The sequence below is a fragment of the Panthera tigris genome, chromosome A3 (assembly GCF_018350195.1).
Source record: "Panthera tigris isolate Pti1 chromosome A3, P.tigris_Pti1_mat1.1, whole genome shotgun sequence".
In the NCBI taxonomy this organism is placed as follows: Eukaryota; Metazoa; Chordata; class Mammalia; order Carnivora; family Felidae; genus Panthera; species Panthera tigris.
In genome coordinates this window covers 88457462-88477253 of record NC_056662.1, presented here as the reverse complement: position 1 = coordinate 88477253, position 19792 = coordinate 88457462, and the positions used below count along the sequence as shown (strand labels likewise).

At 37.1% G+C, this 19792-nt stretch overlaps 1 protein-coding gene across 15 annotated transcripts in view; it reads left to right on the top strand.

Annotated features, from left to right (window-relative positions):
• Positions 1-19792, top strand: part of EXOC6B (exocyst complex component 6B) — a 605784-nt gene that overhangs the window by 243781 nt on the left and 342211 nt on the right. For all 15 annotated transcript variants that reach the window (XR_006215816.1, XR_006215815.1, XM_042981710.1 and 12 more), the window contains one exon: positions 7526-7702. Coding sequence is in view for 13 of the 15 variants with exons in the window: in XM_042981710.1 (XP_042837644.1) it covers positions 7526-7702 (177 nt within the window). In the remaining 2 variants the exon portion in view is untranslated. The remainder of the gene's footprint in view (positions 1-7525; positions 7703-19792) is intronic.

Here is a 19792-nt window from a genome sequence, read left to right as displayed (position 1 = left end):
CGGGAGCAAGACAGAGAGAGAGAGAGAGAGAGAGAGAGAGAATCTTAAGCAAGCTCCATTCCCAGCATGGAGCTTGATGCAGGGCTTGATCTCACAACTGTGAGATCATGACCTAAACTGAAATCAAGAGTAGGGTGCTTAACCGACTAAGCCACCCAGGCACCCCAGGATCCCGGTTATAATTTCAAAGGGAATGTAGTGAACACCTTCCTCAATTAAAAAACAAAAAGTTCCAATGGTATCATAATCCTAGATTTCTCATCTTACTGATGGAAATTTTTGGGGATCTGATTAAGTTACATGCAAAACTGTTTATCCCTCATTTATTTATGTATTTATTTATAAAAATTTTTGGAGGGCTCCTGGGTGGCTCAGTCGGTTAAGCGTCTGACCTCTGCTGCGGTCATGATCTTGTGGTACGTGGGTTCGAGCCCCACGTGGGGCTCTGTGCTGGCAGTTCAGAGCATGGATCCCGCTTTGGATTCTGTGTCTCCCTCTCTCTGTACCTCCCCCACTCCCTCTCTGTCTCTCTGTCTCTCTCTCAACAATAAATAAAGAATAAAAAATTTTTTTAAAAAAAGAGTAAAAAATTTTTTTTAATGTTTATTTATTGTTGAGAGAGAGAGAGAGAAAAAGAACATGAGCAGGGGAGGGGCAGACAGCAAAGGAGACACAGAATCTGAAGCAGGCTCCTGGCTCTGAGCTGTCAGCACAGAGCTGGATGTGGGACTCGAACCGCCAGATCACAACCTGAGCCGAACTCGGACCCTTAACAGACTGAGGCACCCAGGTGCTGGTTTATCCCTCGTTAAAAGTATTATACAAAGTACACATACATGTATACATATATACACTCCTATGGACACTAATATGCAACAATAACTTTTTAAATATGATCTTTCATATGTTGCTTTTCCTTAATTTTGAATCACTATCTTGTTTTGTTTTCTGTTTGTTTCTTTGAATTGGATATTGGAGCTGGTTGCCAGAGCTAGTGCTGGTAAATGTGCAGAAACTCTGTTCTGATATTGCAGCTTTTTTGTACTTCTCTTGTTTGGTGAGATTCAAAGAGGCAACTTTAGATATTTTATATCTTGATCTTGACAGTTATTTTCATGGTTATTATTTGGGCCTCAGACATAAAACAGAGGTCATAGTCCTACTTCACTTTATTATCGTATGGGATATTATTTTAGCTTTGGTTTCTCTGAGGGAAGCTGGGAGGTTGTATTTGAGTGGTTTATTCAAGCACATGATCTATTAGAGTAGGGGTCAGGAGGAGTGAGAAGAGAAGTTGGTGGAGTCCGTACAATGTTACATTTGTAGGGCAGTCTGGTTCTTTAATCCATGGGGCCTTCTGAGAAGCCATATGGAACTGATGGCAGTGGGAGAGACAGAATGGGGAAGCATTTATCTGTCAGCTCTTTGGTCAAGGCTGTCTCCCTTCTGGGTTAAGACTCACGGATGCTAAGTAGTTCTGATGGTGCTCAAAGCCCCAGGGCAGGAAGGAAGCTAGAGGTATGGTATAAGTGTGAGAGCTGGTTTCAGTTTCCACTGTGAGACACTGTCCAAGGCTGCCCACAACAGGTTGCTGATGCTCTACCTGGAATAAGCTGAGGCTGAGAGGATCTGAAGTGGAGCACAAGAGGTGTTTGGTACAGATATCTAGGCCTTAAAATGTAGTACGGATGCAAAATTGAGTGGCAGTGTGTAGCAATATTAGATGCCATTAATGATAATGCATCTAAATATTGCTAGCTCAGGTGCTTCCATAGCAGATGGTAAAACAAGGCTCCTATCTCATTTTCAGAAGGATGACAGGTGGAACCTAAAATTCTCAGTGTTGTTTTTGTTTTTGTTTTTGTTCTTTGTAGATAGGGATGTTACACAGAGAAGGAAAGAACTTACTCAAAGTTATAGAATTACTGAGTTTAAGAGCTTAGATTTAAAGATGTGGCTTGCTCCAAGAAGCCTATACATATACAGATACATACACACACACACACACACACACACACACACACACACCCACCCTATAATTGAAGTTTATATAATTATGTCAGGTCTCCAAGCCTGTAAGCCTAGACCTCTCTTCTGATTCTAAAGGTCATTTGTATGTGTTTCTTTAGTCCACTAGAGGTCAGTATTGGGTTGATAAAGACTGGAGACTGCTTTATTCACAGAATTTTAACTGAGTCTTACTGCTAGGTACCATTGGAAGTGGTATTTCACAATAAAACTTAACTTCTTATGATAGGTGGGGTACCTCACAGACACGTTTTGACAGTTTTAAAAGTGTCAAAAGATACATTTTTAGGTTAATAGTCCAGATTAAGTAATTTGTATAGGTGTTCCCTCCCTCCACCCTTCTGTCTCTTTTTTGTTCCCTCTTTCATAGGTAGGAAAACATCCAAATCATCTCTTTTATTGAACTAGATTTCATTCTTACATATATTTCTTTTGTTGTCTATTACCTTTATATAGTAAACATTTATATAAATTTACTCCGTATATATCACTGTGTCTGGGTTTGGAGGATTCTAAGAATGGTAAGATGTGTTTCCTATCCTCAAAGAGAGAAGAGTTACATGCTCAAGGGCTGTACTGGCCTGTTTGTTTGTTTTTTTTAACCTGTCTACCTGGCACGTTTGCCAAGCTCATCTTCTCTGTCTTCTTTCAACTTATTATTTTCGTGGTTTTTATGATTTGCCACCATCTAGTCATCAAGACCAGGATCCTGGAGTTATTCTTATTTCCTTTACCTCTTCCATGTACTTCCATGTACAACGGAAATCAGTAAGTTCTGTTCCTTCTACTAGTTATCTGTCTGCTGCCTACCTTTAATTCAAGTCCTCATCATTGTTGTTTGGACTGTTACAGTGATCTATATTAGTTTTTCTGTTTCTAGTCTTTACCTTCTCCCAGTTGACCACTCTTCTGCTCCTGGAGAATTTGCCTGAATTAGAAAGCTGATGTTGTTCTTCCCTGCTTATGTTCTTTCATTGTTTCTCCATACCTACTAGTGAACCTTGAAACTGCTTTGTATGGTTTCTTTATCTCTTGGTAGTTCATTATCACTTACGCTTTTATACAAAATTACTTATTCCTTGGGTGAATAATGTTATTTCACATGCGGTGATCTTTTCTCATGCTGTTTCCTTCCTTCTGGAATGCTTATCCTTTTTACCTATCTCCCTTTGTAAAAATCATATTTATCTTTTAAAACCACAGTTTGCTACCCCTTCCTCTGTGGAGTCCATTTTTAATCCCCTCCACACATATATGACTACTTTCTCCTATGTCCAATTATTGTACCTGTGTATCTGTTTTTCTGCTTATTACACTGAATTTCGGTCACTTATTTGCCTATCTATGCTTCCTGTAACAGTATGACATGGGGTTTGTGAGTCAGGGACTCCATCTTATTCTTTGTAGACCCAGTATGTAGCACAATGCCTGGTACCAATAGATATTCAGGACCTGTTTGACTGAAAGTAGGGATGCGGAGAGGATGCTCTGGGAATTAGCACAGTGAGAGGAGGCTTCCTAAAGGAAGAAGAATTCTAGTTGGGATTCAGAGTACAGGTTGGATTCAGGTGGGGAGAGGTCATCCGCTAGAGAAATGGCATAATATTCATAGTATATTAAGTGGTAGAGTTTGATCCAAGTGGATCCAAGACTCATGTTGGAGAGTACTGGGTAAGTACATTGGAAAATTAGGTTCAGCTTCCATTATGGTGGAGTTGAAGGGAAGTTGGGATCGAATTGGGATTTGTACTTTTTGAAATTTTTCCTCCCACTTCCCCTCACACTCAATTTGTGTGATGAATAATGTGGTTTAAGAAGAGCCTGGCTGTAGTATGCAGGGGAATTCTAATGAGAAGGTGATGGGTTCCATTTTAGGCATGTTGGAAGTGAGGTGGAGAAACTCACAAGCAATATAGGCAATGTGCTACTGGAGATGTGCTGCTGGGTCATGGGAGACTGGTAAGAGAAGAGGGCTTGAGGGAGAAATCTTGTTTAATTTCTCTATATTAGGAAATCAGAGAAGAATATACATGAGGGAATCTTGAGGAAGAGGTAATTAATGTGTAAAAATTGGTCATGAAGAGAATGAACAATTAAGAAAAAGAAAATACCTCAATACTTTCTAATGTCTGCTTGTCTGCTTGGCACCTTCTCCCCCAACTCTAACATAGGAGGCAGAAATTGGTCAGCTGCTTCTTTGGCTCATGGTTATAAGGGTTGTCTTTGGAGGGACAGAATAAATGGTCCTGGTGAGATAGTTTAGCATGGTAGAAAAGAGCTCTGAAGGGCTTTTGTTGTTGTTTTTTCATGGACTTAGGATCCCATTTTAATTTTAGCATATATTACATGTATTTATATACTTACATCTTTATTTACTCTTTCCCACTTCATTCCAATCCCGTAACGTATGGTTTGGATAGATGGTAATTTTCATTTGCATTCATAATGAGTAATATCTTAGTATTTCATTGTTCTACCTGCGATTCTTTGTTTCTGACTTGGCCACTTCTGCTTAGCAGATCTGCTCTGACTGCTCTTTTATGGATTGAAGCCTTGATAATTTTGACAGGACCCCAAGTTCTGTTAAAGCCTTAGAATACAACTTGCAGTGCTTTGATTTCTAGCAGAGGGTTTGCTGTCTTAATTTGCCTATTTGGCCGAAACTGCATTCCTTCAAATTGATGGGAACACCAGACACCACCTGAAAAGAACAAATCATAGAAGACCTAAAATTACTTCGATAGGATACTTTCAGATTTGTATCATTTCAAGTTTCATTTCATTTCATGACAGTACTGAAGTGTGGCTTCTCTTGATTGCTTTTGATATGCTGATAGTATTTTATTGATTATGAAGAAAAATAAATGACTTGGGATTGAATGGAATAAGACCACTTTATGAAAGCTTTTGGTTTTGTTATACTGAAAAAGATAGGCTTAAAGGACAAGTGATCACTGTAGTCCAGGGCTTGCTTTTTTAAATATGAAAACTCTAGGAAGTTCTTCCTTCCTTTGTGCCTTCCCAGAGACCTGGATCCCTTTTTGTGTGGTTTGCTTGAAAGTAGAAAAGAATTTATTACTTTTGAGAGAGATAGAAAGACTATGCTATCTAATTTAGGGGTCAAATGCTTGGACAACAGGTATGTTTTATGTACATATGTAAATTAAATGTTTTTGGATACCCTCTCTATCTCAGTTTGTTACTGAAGCCATATATATTTTATGTAAGTCAAATAAAAATATCAGTGAGTATTATGCATAGAAACAAGCTTGTCCATTGATTCAAATCTCTGGAATGTAGATTCTTTTCATTTTCTTGGCAGAAACTAGCTCACATAGTTCAAGTTTTTCTCTGTCCTATTATAATTGCCTCATTTAACCAGTGCCTGGACTAACATCTTATACTTAATATTTATCTTGAATTTTTAAAAAGTATTTATTTATTTAGAGAGAAAACAAGCAGGGGGAGAGGCAGAGAGAGAGAGAGAGAGAGAGAGAGAGGAGGACAGAGGATCTGAAGTGGGCTCCGCACTGATAGCAGAGAGCCCGATGTGGGGCTTGAACCCATGAAATATGAGTTCATGACCTGAGCTGAAGTCGGGCACTTAACTGACTGAGACACCCCAATGCCCCTTATCTTGAATTTCTTAATGTCATTCGGAATATTTGGAGACTTTTATTTTCTCCAGAACTAATTTCTGCCTGTCACTGTGGAAAAATGTCATATATTGATTCAGAAATGTATATTTTGAGAGGCCCTTCTTCTTCTTCTTCTTCTTCTTCTTCTTCTTCTTCTTCTTCTTCTTCTTCTTCTTCTTCTTTTTGGCATTGGAATGTGAAATTTCTTTATTTTAAAAAAATTTTTAAATGTTTATTTATTTATTTATTTTTTTCCAGTTTTATTGAGGTATAAGTGACCTATAAGTTCTTAAGCTTTGTATCTTGGGATGATACCAATTATTATGAAAAAAAACTGGAAGTTCCATTATTAACTTTTGGAACATGCTCAGTTAAACCAAATTAAAGAAGTTTCCTTAAAAAGGATTTCTCTTACTTTTTATTCTGTTAATGTGCATTGTGGCTCCAAGAAGGCTCCAAGACAGCAGTGTTTCCCATTTATTTGACAACAGAACCTTTTGTGGGGGAAATATTTTGTCATGCTTTGAGGGACTGTGGGTAGAGTAGGAAGATCTCTGACCCGGAATTTGGGAAATCACACGTTGAACTTCTGATTTACCACCAACTAGCCTTGTGACCTCAAACGGATCCTTTGCCTTCTAGACTCAGTTTCCTAAGTAGTGACTAAGGTCATACAGCTCTAATACTGTGTGGATTACTACTTATGTTGTTGACTGTATCGTGACACTTTCCACCTCTTTGTATGTATTAAAACCACACCATCTGAATCTATTTTGTAAAGTTGAGTGGATTACGTTTCCTTTTTATAAAAGTTCAGAAGAAGAAACCCTTTAAAACTTTGTTTTCCACAGATAAAGGCCATGCAATCCTGAAGGATTAGTTAGTTCAAATTATTAAGATGTTTCATTCCCCTGATTACATTCTATTGGTCTCTTAATACCACAGAGATTATAACCACTGTTCTTAAAGAGTCTGCTAAGCTAAAAAGTTCTTGTCTTTCTTCCCTCAACCACAATGATTCCAGTATGGCATTTATCTCATAAGAGATACATATTTAGTCATTTGCACTAATCTCTTGGCTACTTAGGTGAAAAAGGGTAGATTGTATTTTTGTGATTATTTACTGGGTATATTTGGAAAGTCTAATGATAATATTGATTATCTTTTTTCTTTCTGGGGAAAATGAATCAAGATGGGTAACATCAGGGTTAAAAATGTATACATTGAGGGACACCTGAGTGGCTCAGTTGGTTAAGTGTCTCTTTGTTTCGACTCAGGTCATGATCTCACGGTTCATCAGTTCAAACCCTTCATTGGGCTTTGCACTGCCAGCATGGGGTCTGCTTGGGATTCTCTCTCTTTGTCTCTCTCTGTCCCTACCCCATTTGCACTCCCTCTCTTTCTCTCTCAAAATAAACTTAAAAAAAATTTTTTTTTGATGTTTTTATTTATTTTTGAGACACAGAGAGACAGAGCATGAGCAGGGGAGGGGCAGAGAGAGAGGGAAACAGAGAATCTGAAGCAGGCTCCAGGCTCTGAATTGTTGGCACAGAGCCCGACGCGGGGCTTGAACTCACGAGCTGTGAGATTGTGACCCGAGCTGAAGTCGGATGCCCAACCGACTGAGCCACCCAGGTGCCCCAATAAATAAACTTCTTAAAAAACATTTTTAAAAATATATGTTAATATGTTTGATTTTATTTCTGGGACTAAAACTATGAATTAAGACATTTTGTTGTATTTTTCTTTAAGATACCAGTTTGTTCAATATTAGAATTTCTTTGAATGCTTAATCAAATTTTGTTTCTTTTCTCTCTTTCTTTCTTTTTGTAATGTGTGCATATGTGTTTCTATCCTAGGCTCAGCAACAGAGAAACCTGGATAACATCGTCTTGCAACAACCCAGAATAGGTAGCAAGAGAAAATCTAAGAAAGATGCATACACAATTTTTGATACAGAGATAGAAAGCACTAGCCCCAAGTCTGAACAGGACTCAGGAATTCTGGATGTTGAAGATGAGGAAGATGATGAAGAGGTAACCAACATTTGAACTGGGGAAAGGGGACTAATTACTAGGTTTAAATGTAGTATATTTGAGATGTGATGAAGAATTTATCTATGTAATATAGCTTGTGTGATCTTCTGCATCACAATTATCCACAATTAAATTTAACCCACAATCAAATTATCATTTTAAATCCAGATGAGCCTCAACTTAAGGAAACTGAAGATGCACCATGATATCTTAGAATCTAATTTTTTAGATTTTGAATACAGTCATCCACTTTTTTTTTTTTTTTTTTTAAGTTTCAAGGTTTTTGATTGTATACTGACTGGGCACTACATTAAGGAAAGAGTAGAGTTTATCTGACGTAGAGAAAGATCTAGATGACCTCCACTGAAACTGGAACATAGCTACTTGAGATAAAAGATATTATTTTATTTATTTATTTTTTTAATAGTTTATTTAATTTTGAGAGAGAAAGCATAAGCACGGGAGGGGAAGGGAGAGAGGGGGACAGATGATCCAAAGCAGACTGACAGCAGAGAGCCTGATGTGGAAGCTTGAACCCACAAACCATGAGATCATGACCTGAGCCAAAGTCGGATGCTCAACTGAGTCACCCAGTGCCCCAAAAGATAGTATTTTAAACAGTGTGTGCAAATAAAGGGATCTTAGACTGAAAATATAAAGAGGCTTGAGAAAGTTGACAATACATTTCTGGAGGAAATAAATAGGAGTGCTTATAGAGAATTTGGGAATTTTGTGACTTATCTGTAACCTCTTAAATTAGTTGTGTGTCACTTTCAGGTAAAGAATAAGATTGAGTGGCTTCAGTAGTACATATATTTATGTCCTGATTTGTTGTTAGAAGTACATTCAGTGGGTTTTTAAAAATAAAACTACTGTGACGCTTGAGAAATCTTGTTAACCTGTTTTTCTAGATACCATTTGCATAAACTGGATCAGTTTCTTTTCCAACGTTTTTTTTTTAATTTATTTTTGGGACAGAGAGAGACAGAGCATGAACGGGGGAGGGGCAGAGAGAGAGGGAGACACAGAATTGGAAGCAGGCTCCAGGCTCCGAGCCATCAGCCCAGAGCCCAACGCGGGGCTCGAACTCACGGACCGCGAGATCGTGACCTGGCTGAAGTCGGACGCTTAACCGACTGCGCCACCCAGGCGCCCCTTTTTAACATTTTTTTTCAACGTTTTTTTTTAAATTTATTTTTGGGACAGAAACTGGATCAGTTTCTTTGTGAATGTAGTGGTTAGGAGCATGAACTTTGGAGTCATACAGATTTTATTCAGATTCTGGCTTTGCCTTTTAATTCAATTTTATTTTTTAAAATTCTCATTAAAACTCATATCATTTACTTTTTAAATGTCCACTGACATGTGTGAGGACCATTTATGCCTGCACTCTGTAACCTGTTTGCCTTCAAGTGCTTGTCTGCTTTTCATTGTTTCATGTCTCCTGATGAAATTGTGTTCACTGTCTTCCCCGCCCATGTTCTTTGTTCTGTCCTCCTGCCCTTCTTATTCTTTATTTTCCTCTCCTCCCCAAAACTATACCCCCAAACTTGTCACTGTCTAATTTTGTAATCTTAGATAATTGTTTAACCTGTTGGAACTTTAGTCTTCATCTATCAAGTAAAGACAGTAGTCTCTGCCCCATAGAATTGCACAAGTGTCTGCTCCATAAAAGGTAGTCAGCAAATGTTAGTTCCTGTCCTGTTGTTACTCTTCTTTGCCGACTTCTGTTATGTTTCACTACCTCCATATTCTTCATCGGGATATGTTTATTATGTAAATGAGGGACATTAGTAGGTAATAATGCGTGAAAGTTCCATCAAAATCCCTATTGTACGTGGATAAGAAACAGAGCGAAGAAAAGAATCAGGCGTTTGCCTATACCTGTAGAAATAAAATGGGGCAGAGAAACTTGATCCCCTGAGTGGTGGGCATTGTCTCTTCTTGCCTGGAATGACTGATAGGGTAGGATATGGGTCCATCCTGGAGAGCAGATTGTCAGGTATTAGGCCCATCACTGATGACAAGTTATAGTAGTACTACAATCAAGCATCAGAAGCAAGAAAGACCAGCTAATACCTCTTATTTACATTTTGGGTGCCTGTTAAGGAAATTATATTCTATCAGGCACTATGACCTAAGGAAATAGAAGTTAGACATAGTCTGTGCCTCTGCATAATACACGCCTCAAAGAGATGACTAGATGATAATATGAAAGAATAAAATATATGCATAGTGCTGACATATAGTGAGAACCTTATGGATGTAAGCCATTCTTTATTATAAACTCACTGAAGATCCTGGGCAAATCCTTTTTAATTTTTGTGCTCTATTTCTTTGTTTTGTCTTCTGAGGTCCAGAGAAGATAAAGAAAGTGGGACTAGTGAAATGTGTTGAGGGTTCCTCATAAATGAAATATTATAAGAATGTACTTGGAAGTTAACATTTTAAAATGGTCATGTATCCCAAATCAAACAGAATCCTGTTAGACTTGCTGATTGAGCTCTTACAACAAGAATTCAGCACTTCGCTGTCGTCTAATGGCATCCTATCTTAAAAAAAATCCTACCTTCTATTTATTTACTTCTCAGTTTGAATCTTCTTCAAGTGCACATTCTTAATCTCAAACCTCATGTAGAGAATTATTTATTTAGATGTCTCCAAACTGGTTTCTTGGCATAGTTCTTGCATGGTGTGAATAAATTCTTCAGATAAGGTCTTTCGTGACCCACTGTGACGTTCTGACCTTCATTCTTGTCATTCTTCAACAGACCTCATTGAGAGCAGCGTAAATAGTTTTTGAAATATTTTGACTTCTAAACTGTGGCATACAATCCTGTAGGGCAGTGATTCTTAATCTATTTGGGGTGATATATTCCTTTGAGAGATTGATAAAAAAGTATATGGAGTATTTTCCCAGTGAAATATGCATATATTCACTCATGAAAGGTTCTGCATGAAATTTCAGGGGATTCGTGAAACTCATGTCGCTCTTCAGGACCCCTGTTAGAATCCGTGTTATAGGTTGAGTGCTTCTTAAATTTTAATGTGCGTAGGAATCACTTTGGAGTCATATTAAAATGCAGATTTAGATTCTGCAGGTTGGGGGTGAAATCTGAGAATCTGCATTTTTCACAAGCTCCCAGGTAAGGATGATGCTTCTCTCTGCAGAGCACATTTTGAGTTGCAAAGCTATAGAGGACACTGAGGAAGCATTTTTAGTGCCTAAAGAAAACACAACCCTTGAATGTTTAGATGTCTTACTGAGTTTTCGTTAAAATGTCTTAAATTTTTTCTAACAATGAATGCAGTACTTAAGAGAAAGTTATATTTTGCTTTCTAAAATCTGTTGCTTACAGATTACCAGCATTATTTTTCGTGAAATTTTATGATTCTGATTTAATGTATTTAAGTCTAGGTATTATTCTCTGAAAGTCTAGGTATTTTTCTCCTTCTTGTGCTTTGAACAAAAGTGTATTTAGTGCACTTTTTTTTTTTCAACGTTTTTTATTTATTTTTGGGACAGAGAGAGACAGAGCATGAACGGAAGAGGGGCAGAGAGAGAGGGAGACACAGAATCGGAAACAGGCTCCAGGCTCCGAGCCATCAGCCCAGAGCCTGACGCGGGGCTCGAACTCACGGACCGCGAGATCGTGACCTGGCTGAAGTCGGACGCTTAACCGACTGCGCCACCCAGGCGCCCCTTAGTGCACTTTTAGTATTCTTTGAGTCAAGTGACATTTGTAGGCTATTAACTATGTCTTTAGTGTGATGATACTTAATGGGAGACCACAGAATGAGATGGGTAGAAAAACCCGAACACCTAGAAAGTGCTTTGAACTTAGGAAACAGATATTTAATTTATTGTTGAACTGAAGTAAAGTTTGTGCCAGAGGTAGAAAAACTGAATAGCCTGGGAAATGAAGATGAAGTCACAGCAGTAAATTGTCATATTGGATGAAAGACCAGCTCACATGGAGAACCAACTGACAGAGTCAGTCTCTCTCTCTTTTTTTTTAATCAATTGTTTTAAACATTTATTTTATTTATTTTTGATAGAGCTTGAGCTGGGAGGGGCAGAGAGAGAGGGAGACAGAGAATCAGGCTCCATGCTGTCAGCACAGAGCCTGATGTGGGGCTCAAACCCACGAAGCGTGAGATCATGACGTGAGCTGAAATCCAGTTGGATGCTTAACTGACTGAGCCACCAGTGCGCCCTGAGCTGTCAGCAAAGAGCCTGATGTGGGGCTCAAACCCATGAACTGCGACATCATGACCTGAAGTCAGACGCTTAACCGACTGAGCCACCCAGGCACCCCAGAGCTTCTGCATTCTTAAAGCATTCCCTGGTACCATACTTCTGGCACATCTCATATTCTAGTTTGTATCTCTCTTAGTTATTTTTGTTGTTAAAGAACAGTAGTCATTACTTTATCCATACAACTGTTCATAGAGTATGGGTCAGATAAATGTTTGTTGACCAAATCCATGTCAGGTTTTCTCTCTCAAGATTTTGGTGTCTGTTTTGAAATGTGAAGTTAACAGAATGGGATTGCTAATTTAAATACAAGTATCATGTAAAATATAAATAATGTCTGCTGAGATGTCTTTATGATTGTGGTACTGTACTAATTTTGAGGTAACAAGATTATTTGTTTGCTAGGGATGCCATAACAAAATACTGTAGATTGCCTGGCTTAAACAACAGAGATTTATTTTCTCACAGTTCTGGAGGCTGGAAGTCCTCAGGTCAAGGTACCATCAGGGTTGATTTCTCCTTAGGATTCTTTCCTTTACTTGCAGACAATTACCTTCTTGCTGTGTCTTTACATGGCTTTTTCTCTGTGATTGTATGCCCCTGATGTGTCTTCCTCTTCTTATAAGGACATCAGTCCTGTTAGAGTCCCTACTTTATGACTTTACTTTACCTTAATTACCTCCTTAAGGGCCCTATTTCCAAATACAGTCACATTGGGGTTCAGGGGTTCAACATATGAACTTTGGGGTAGACACAATTCACAGAGGGATTGGAAAGAATGCAAGATTTGTATTTAAAAAATACAAGTTTTGTCAGCCTTGTGTTACTGGAGCAAATCATGTAATTTCTCGAGCATCTCTTTGTCACCTATAAAATAGTGACAGTGATTACTTAATGCTGAATTGCTTGTGAAAAAGGGTGGTTATTATGATATTTTCCCAAATTTCAAAGTGCTTATTGCAATACTTTCTATTGATAGGAAGGTAACAAAATGAGTTGTTACTTACTTATTTCTCAGTAAGTTAAATAAAGGATGCCATTAGAACTTTGGAGTTAAAATCAGAGGTCGCATATTGGCAGTCCATGGGCCAGAAATAGATTGCAAAATGGCTATTGGCTTGCACGGCACTTAAAGGTTTTTAAGTTATTTGCCAACTTTTAAGTAGCGAATTCATGTAGTAGGCTCTTTCCAAGTATAGTAGTAGTAGAATCACCGTGAGCAGCAAGATTGTCACCAGGGATATATTATTTTCACTAATCTACAATCCCTGTTGTGTCTGCACATTGGATATTGCCATTTATTATCACATTTGTGCTGTTATCAAGGGAAATACATTATTACTTATACCATGTCTGTATTTACAAATGGCAAACTGGAAGGTACACTGACGGGGCCACATGTTTGGGGAAAAAAATGATGAGAACAGAGTTCTTTGTAAAAATGAGTGATAGTTTTAGATATTTCACATACAAAGTATGCCTGTTAAAAGGATACAATATGAAAAGCTGGCCTGATTCACTTATTCCCAGTAGCTACCCACCACTGTAGACTTTGTTTTTCACTTCTGTTCTTAATGACAACTGGTCTATTAAGAATATAAGCAGTCAGATGAAGAATGAATACCCATACTTAAAATCAAATAGCAATAAAAGCAATTTAGAAAGTTGAATGAAAACTAAACATGCATCAAATATTCTGTTTTGGTTTTCTTATTCGTTTGTCTTTTAGGTCTGTCTGTTCATAAAGATATATTATGGTTCACGTTGATTTAAGATCTTTAAAATCTTTTCATTGTACTGATAGTATAAAGGTCTTGTCATTTGGGAATTATTTACCTCAATTATAAACATCTACCTGCCTTTTCAGGGATTTTAGAATTTTTCCTTTATATGCTCATTGCTTATTCAGTCACTCCCTTCACTCTGTACTAAATTGCTCATAACTCTAATTAGGGAATATACTCCTTTTCCCCTCATCCTTGTCTAAAATACTAACTTCTACTTTTCCCTGAGGACTGGCTCAATGTGACCTCTTCTGAACACCCATCATCCATCTGTCCATCTGTCTATCTATTTATCTATCTATCTATCTATCTATCATCTTTCTATTTACCTATCTATTCATACATCTATTCTTTATTTCATTTATTTTTTATTTCTAATTTTTAAAATGTTTATTTATTTTTGAGAGAGAGAGAGAAAGAGTGAGCAAGAGCCTGTGCACGCAAGTGAGGAGGGGCAGACAGAGAGGGAGACAGAGGATCTGAAACAGACTCTGCCCTGAGAGTGGAGAGCCCCAATGTGGGGCTTGAACTGATGAGCTGAGAGATCATGACCTGAGCCGAAGTCAATGCTTAACCGACTGAGCCACCCAGGTGTCCCATCATTCTTTATTTTAAATTGAGGTATAATTGATATATAACATTATATTAATTTCAGGAGTACAGCATAATGATTCAATATTTGTATTGCAAAATGGTCACCACAATAGTCTAGTTAACATCCATCAGAAAACATAGTTACAGGATTTTGTTTTCTTGTGATGAGAACTTTTAGATCTCTTAGAAACTTCCAAATATACAATGCAGTATTACTAACTGTAGTTACCATGCTGTACATTACATCTCCATGACTTATTTATTTTATTACTGGAGATTTGTACCTTTTAACCCCTTTCACCTATCTCACCAACCCCTAAAACTCCACCTTTGGAGTAGCACCTTCTTTATAAAAATTTATTAGTTTTTTGAAGAATTTTAAATCTTCAGAAAAGTTACAAGAGTAGTAAAATGAACATCCATGTACCTTCACTTAAGTACTCTGCTTGTTAAAATTTGGCACTTTCTTTCTTAAAAATTTGACTTTGAAAGAATCTGTTTCATCAATCCTCCCCTTCCCCTGCCAAAGCTGAGCCATTTAATGCTTTTTCATTTATTTCAATTATTTCATGCATTGTATTTGAAATCCCAATACCACAATCTGTGGTTTCCCAGGAATGACATTCTTCTACATAACTACAATGCAATGATCACACTCAGGAATTTTAACACTGATACAACACTGCCACTTAACATACAACCAATGTGTGAATTTCCCCAGGTGTCTTAATAATGTCCTTTATAGCAAATTCTTTTATCATTTTTCCTGCAGCCACATCTAGTCAAGTATCACACGTCGCATTTAATTTTTGTGTCTCTTTATTCTCTTTTAATATCTCTCTGTTTAGGTATATCTGATAATCCTCATGATTAAGTTCAGATTAATCATTTTTGACAGGAAAATCACAAAAGTAATACTAGGTCCTTTTTAGTGCATCATATCAGGAGGTACACAAGTAGTGAAGATGGAGTCTACCAGATTTCTGTGCTGTAAAGGTACCCTTCTTCTTTTGTAATTAATAAGTGATCTGTGGAATGATACTTTAGATCCTGGGACTATCCTGTTCCCTGACAGTTTTTCTGATTTAGTGATTTAGAATTCATTGATGTTTTGTTCCTGAATCATGCAATTTATGGTGATTATAAAAGAGTGATTTTTCTATTTTTATCATTTCTTTCACATTGATTAGCTGGCATTCTTCTATAAAGAAGAACTTCCTTTTTGTCCCATTCCCTTTTTTTTTTAGTGTCAGTATTGGCACATGAATTCTTACTTCATATACAATGGGTTATATTCTGTTCCTGTCTTTAATTTGGATTCTCTAATTGTTCCAAATTTGGCCAGTGGGAGTCTTACCCATTATCTTTTGACATGTTTCCATCAATTTTTGAGCACTTCCTTTTTTTCTGGCACAGGATGTTCTTGGTTCACTCCAAGTTCTGCCCTATCCCCAGAATCAGCTAGTTTGTCAAAGAGCTTTCCCTTTTACTGGAGAATGATATATAGAACTGAGATATGGGCATTAGGTATGCTTCTTCTGTGGAGAGAGCTAAGAAATACACACACTACACAAACACATAGACAGTTTTATAAATCCTGAGTTAAAGGTGATGCTTCTAATTGCACGTGAATATCATAGGTCTTCCTCTTCTCCTATTCTATATTTGTATCTCTAAGAATTCTGGTTCCCAGAATATGAATATATTTACTCATCTGTCTACTCATATAACACAAAAAAGTTTCAGAGTTGCTATGCACATGTCACTAAAAGGAGTAAACTTAACTAGGTTCAAGATTCTTTTTGCAATTCTTTTTATCCTACAATATATCCCACTGGGGCTATAGTTCAGACAATTTTGTTCTTTTTTTTTTTTTTTTTGTGCTTTTTCTTCTATGTGGTTGTTACCAAGTTGATATATAATTAGGTTCATTTGTTTCTTTTTGTATATTTTTTAGGGTTCCTCATGCTTATTACTTTAATTTTTTTGAATATGTAAAATGTAAACATGTTTCAAAAAGCAAAATTAGGGGCACTTGGGTAGCTCAGTCGGTTAAGCAACCAACTTCAGCGCAGGTCATGATCTTGCAGTTTGTGAGTTCGAGCCCCACATCAGGCTCTGCGCTGACAGCTCAGAGCCTGGGGCCTGTTTCGGATTCTGTGTCTCCTTCTCTATCTGCCCCTCCCCTGCTCATGCTCTGTCTCTCTTTCCTTCAAAAATAAATAAATGTTAAAAAAAATTTAAAAAAGAAAGCAAAATTATATAAGAAGATTTTTTTCAGTGATATCCCATTCTCCTCTTTATCCCTTCCACCCTGGTCCTATGCACTCTTCCTAAGTAATCAGTATCATGAGTATGTGTGTATGTGTGTGTTTTCACATACCCTTCTCCATACCTTATACGACATGGCTGTTAATAACGTAATACATATATATTTTTGTACCTTATTCTTCCACATGAAAATATGTACTATAAATTGTTCCATATAAATTCATAGAAATGTTTCTCATTCTGTTTTTACTGCTAACTAGTACTCCATTATTTGAATGTATCAGTTTATTCAGCCAATATCCTATATGTAGGCATTTAATGATTTCCAAAATTTTCTTATTAAAATATAGTGTTTCAGCTACACAGCTATTATAATTAGTGTTAAAAAAAACCTGACCATACCAAGTACTGGCAGGGTGCCTAGCAACTGTATATATTGCTCTTAGATATTGCTGCAAAAATGCAAAATAGTTTAGTCACCTTGGAAAACACTTTGGTGTAGTAGTGTATTATACAGTTGAACACACACCATCTGACTCAGCAATTTCACTCATAGGTATTTCCCCATCTGTTCACACAGAGACTTGCACCCGAATGTTTATAGCAACTTTATTCAGACATTGCCAGAAAGTAGAAACAACCCAACTGTCCTTCAGGGGAAGGGGTAAATGACTGTGGTATATCCATAATTGGAGTTTCATTCTGAAATAAAAAGAAATGAACTACAGATACATGAAACAATACAGATGAACCGCAAATGTAGTATGCTAAATGAAAGAAGTCAGACTCAAAGGCTGCATACCGTTGGGGCTGAATAAATAATACTCCTGAAAAGGCAAAATTAGGGGCATAAACTGGGTCAGTGTTTGCCAAAGGCTGGGTGTCAGGGAATAATGGACTCCAGGGAGGCATGAGGGAATTTTGGGGGTGGTAAAACTGTTGTGTATCTAGATTGTGATAATGATTACAGGCTTATATGGTTTTGTCCAAACTTAATGGATTGTTCACTGGAAGGGTGAATTTTACCTTATATAAAAAATCTTAAAATTTAAAAAACAGTTTAAAAATCAACCCCGAAACCTGAGAGTTATTCTTCTTATAGTCAGATATATATCTTCAGGGTAAGTTCCTAGAAGGATTGTTGATTCAAGGAGTAAATTAATGCATGTGTAGTTTTGCTAGATAATATCAAATTCTGCTTCATTGAAGTCGTACCATTTTCTATACATCCCCCCTCTAGGTGTGTGTGATGTGTCTATTTCCTTACAGTTTCTTTAAGAGAGTGTTTTGTTAAGCTTTTGAATATTTACAAGTTGCATAGATGAGAAATGGTCTCTCTGTATAGTTTTAATTTGTATTCCTATGGCTACGGGTGAAATGTAGTATCTTATAAGTTTGAGAGCTGTTTGTATATTTTTTAAAAGTAAACTGCTCGTGTCCCTATTTTTCTAACGATTTTGTTTTTTTTTCCCCCCTTCAGTCTTAGTGAGTTGTTTCTGTATTAGGAAAATTAATTCTTCATCTATAACATTTTTTTCTACCTACTTTGATCAGCTTAATTTTTCTTCCTCTCAAAACCTTTATATTTAATACCATATTTACGGCTAAAGGTCCTTTTTTGTGTAACAGTTTAGCATTTCTTAGCCTATAGTAGACCATTGTTAAATAAAGACCAGTTGAATTTTTACTGCCTTAGTGTTCAGCTTTAAGCAGAGAATTCTTGAGAGTAGCTTTTGATTTTGGCCACAAAGTTTTTTTTGCGGCGTCTCAGTATAGGGAGAATGGTGATTTTTCTTGATTTTCTTCTGCTTAGTGAAAACACTTGAGTAAATTATGTAGTAATTTGTTTAGGGATTTCTCAGGAAGAATCCTAGTCATTCGTGAGAAGCTCTTAGTAATATGCAGTTTTTAGGCTAGGGCTCTGTTCAGGGTATTCTTACAGGTTCAAAGGTTTAGAAAATTCTTTATCCTTTTGCTAATTCGAGTCACTTAGAGTCCTAGGCCTTCGAGTTTGTTGGTGCCTCCATGGTGTTCAGTCCAGCTCTGTGGAAGATTATGTCCAAATGAATTCTACCTTTCTTTTCTCTGAAGATTTGGAAGCAGAGTAGTATAGAAAAGCACATTGGTGAAGAATGTTTGCCAGGTATTTCCTGGCTTCCAGACATAATATGGGCCGTCGAAATTGATCCTTTGAGTGCAAAGGTAGTGCTCTTTTCAGCTAATCATTTCTTGTTTTCTCCCTTCAGAAAGATGCTTGGTACATTTTAATGACTTGAGATCCAACTAATGCTCAGAAATGGGCACCAAGTCCCTGCATTCATTTACTAATCCCAACGAACTGTTTTGTGAAAAGTGGTAATCAAAAGTATTTTCAAGAAGGAGAATGACTCAGATGTTAGTGAGAAGAAACATCTCTAAATTCTTTGCAAATTTTTATCATACCCTTTTAGATGTTTTACCGAGTTTGAAAGGTTTCATAAGAGAAAAATAAGTGGCCTGTGTGGTATAGTGTATGTGTGTGTGTGTATCTGCTGGGACAGCTGTGAACAACAAGGCTAGAACACTAATGCATTTCTTTTTTTCAGGTACTATCTTTATCAGCAGCATAGGTAAATATTCTTGAATGGAAGGAGGCAAGCAGTTGTGTACTCTATTCCCTTTTCTTAATGATATGCTTACCCATTAGTAAAGCAGGTAGATCTATGATATTGTTACCTGCAGATGTTTTTCTTTCCTGCTTCCCTTCACTAGAAGTAGCTACTAACTTCCAACTCCCTTGTTGGGGGGAAAAGGTGGTATAAAAATGTTAAATAAATGTATCTGTTAAAGCTTGATGTCACTTATTTTAAAATAAAAATCTCCTTTTTCTTTAAGAAATACAATCACTTTTCCTTATTCTTTAGGGAAAGAACTTAACCAGTAACCTTTCAATTTTCAATTGTCAGATCAAAGATGTATTAGAGAAGAAAAACATCATAAAAGTCAGATCCTGCTGTTTTGCAAGAACTTTTATAATCAGAAATGTTTATTCTTCTTTTCTTTATGACCATCTAATATGTCCATTTCTACTCTGAATCTTTACATCATCTTCTCCAATACATGGTCTGCAGAGTCTCATAAGACTTTTTTTCAGGGTGCCTTTCATTGATTCTAAGTCAGGGTGCCTTTCATTGATCCTATTCA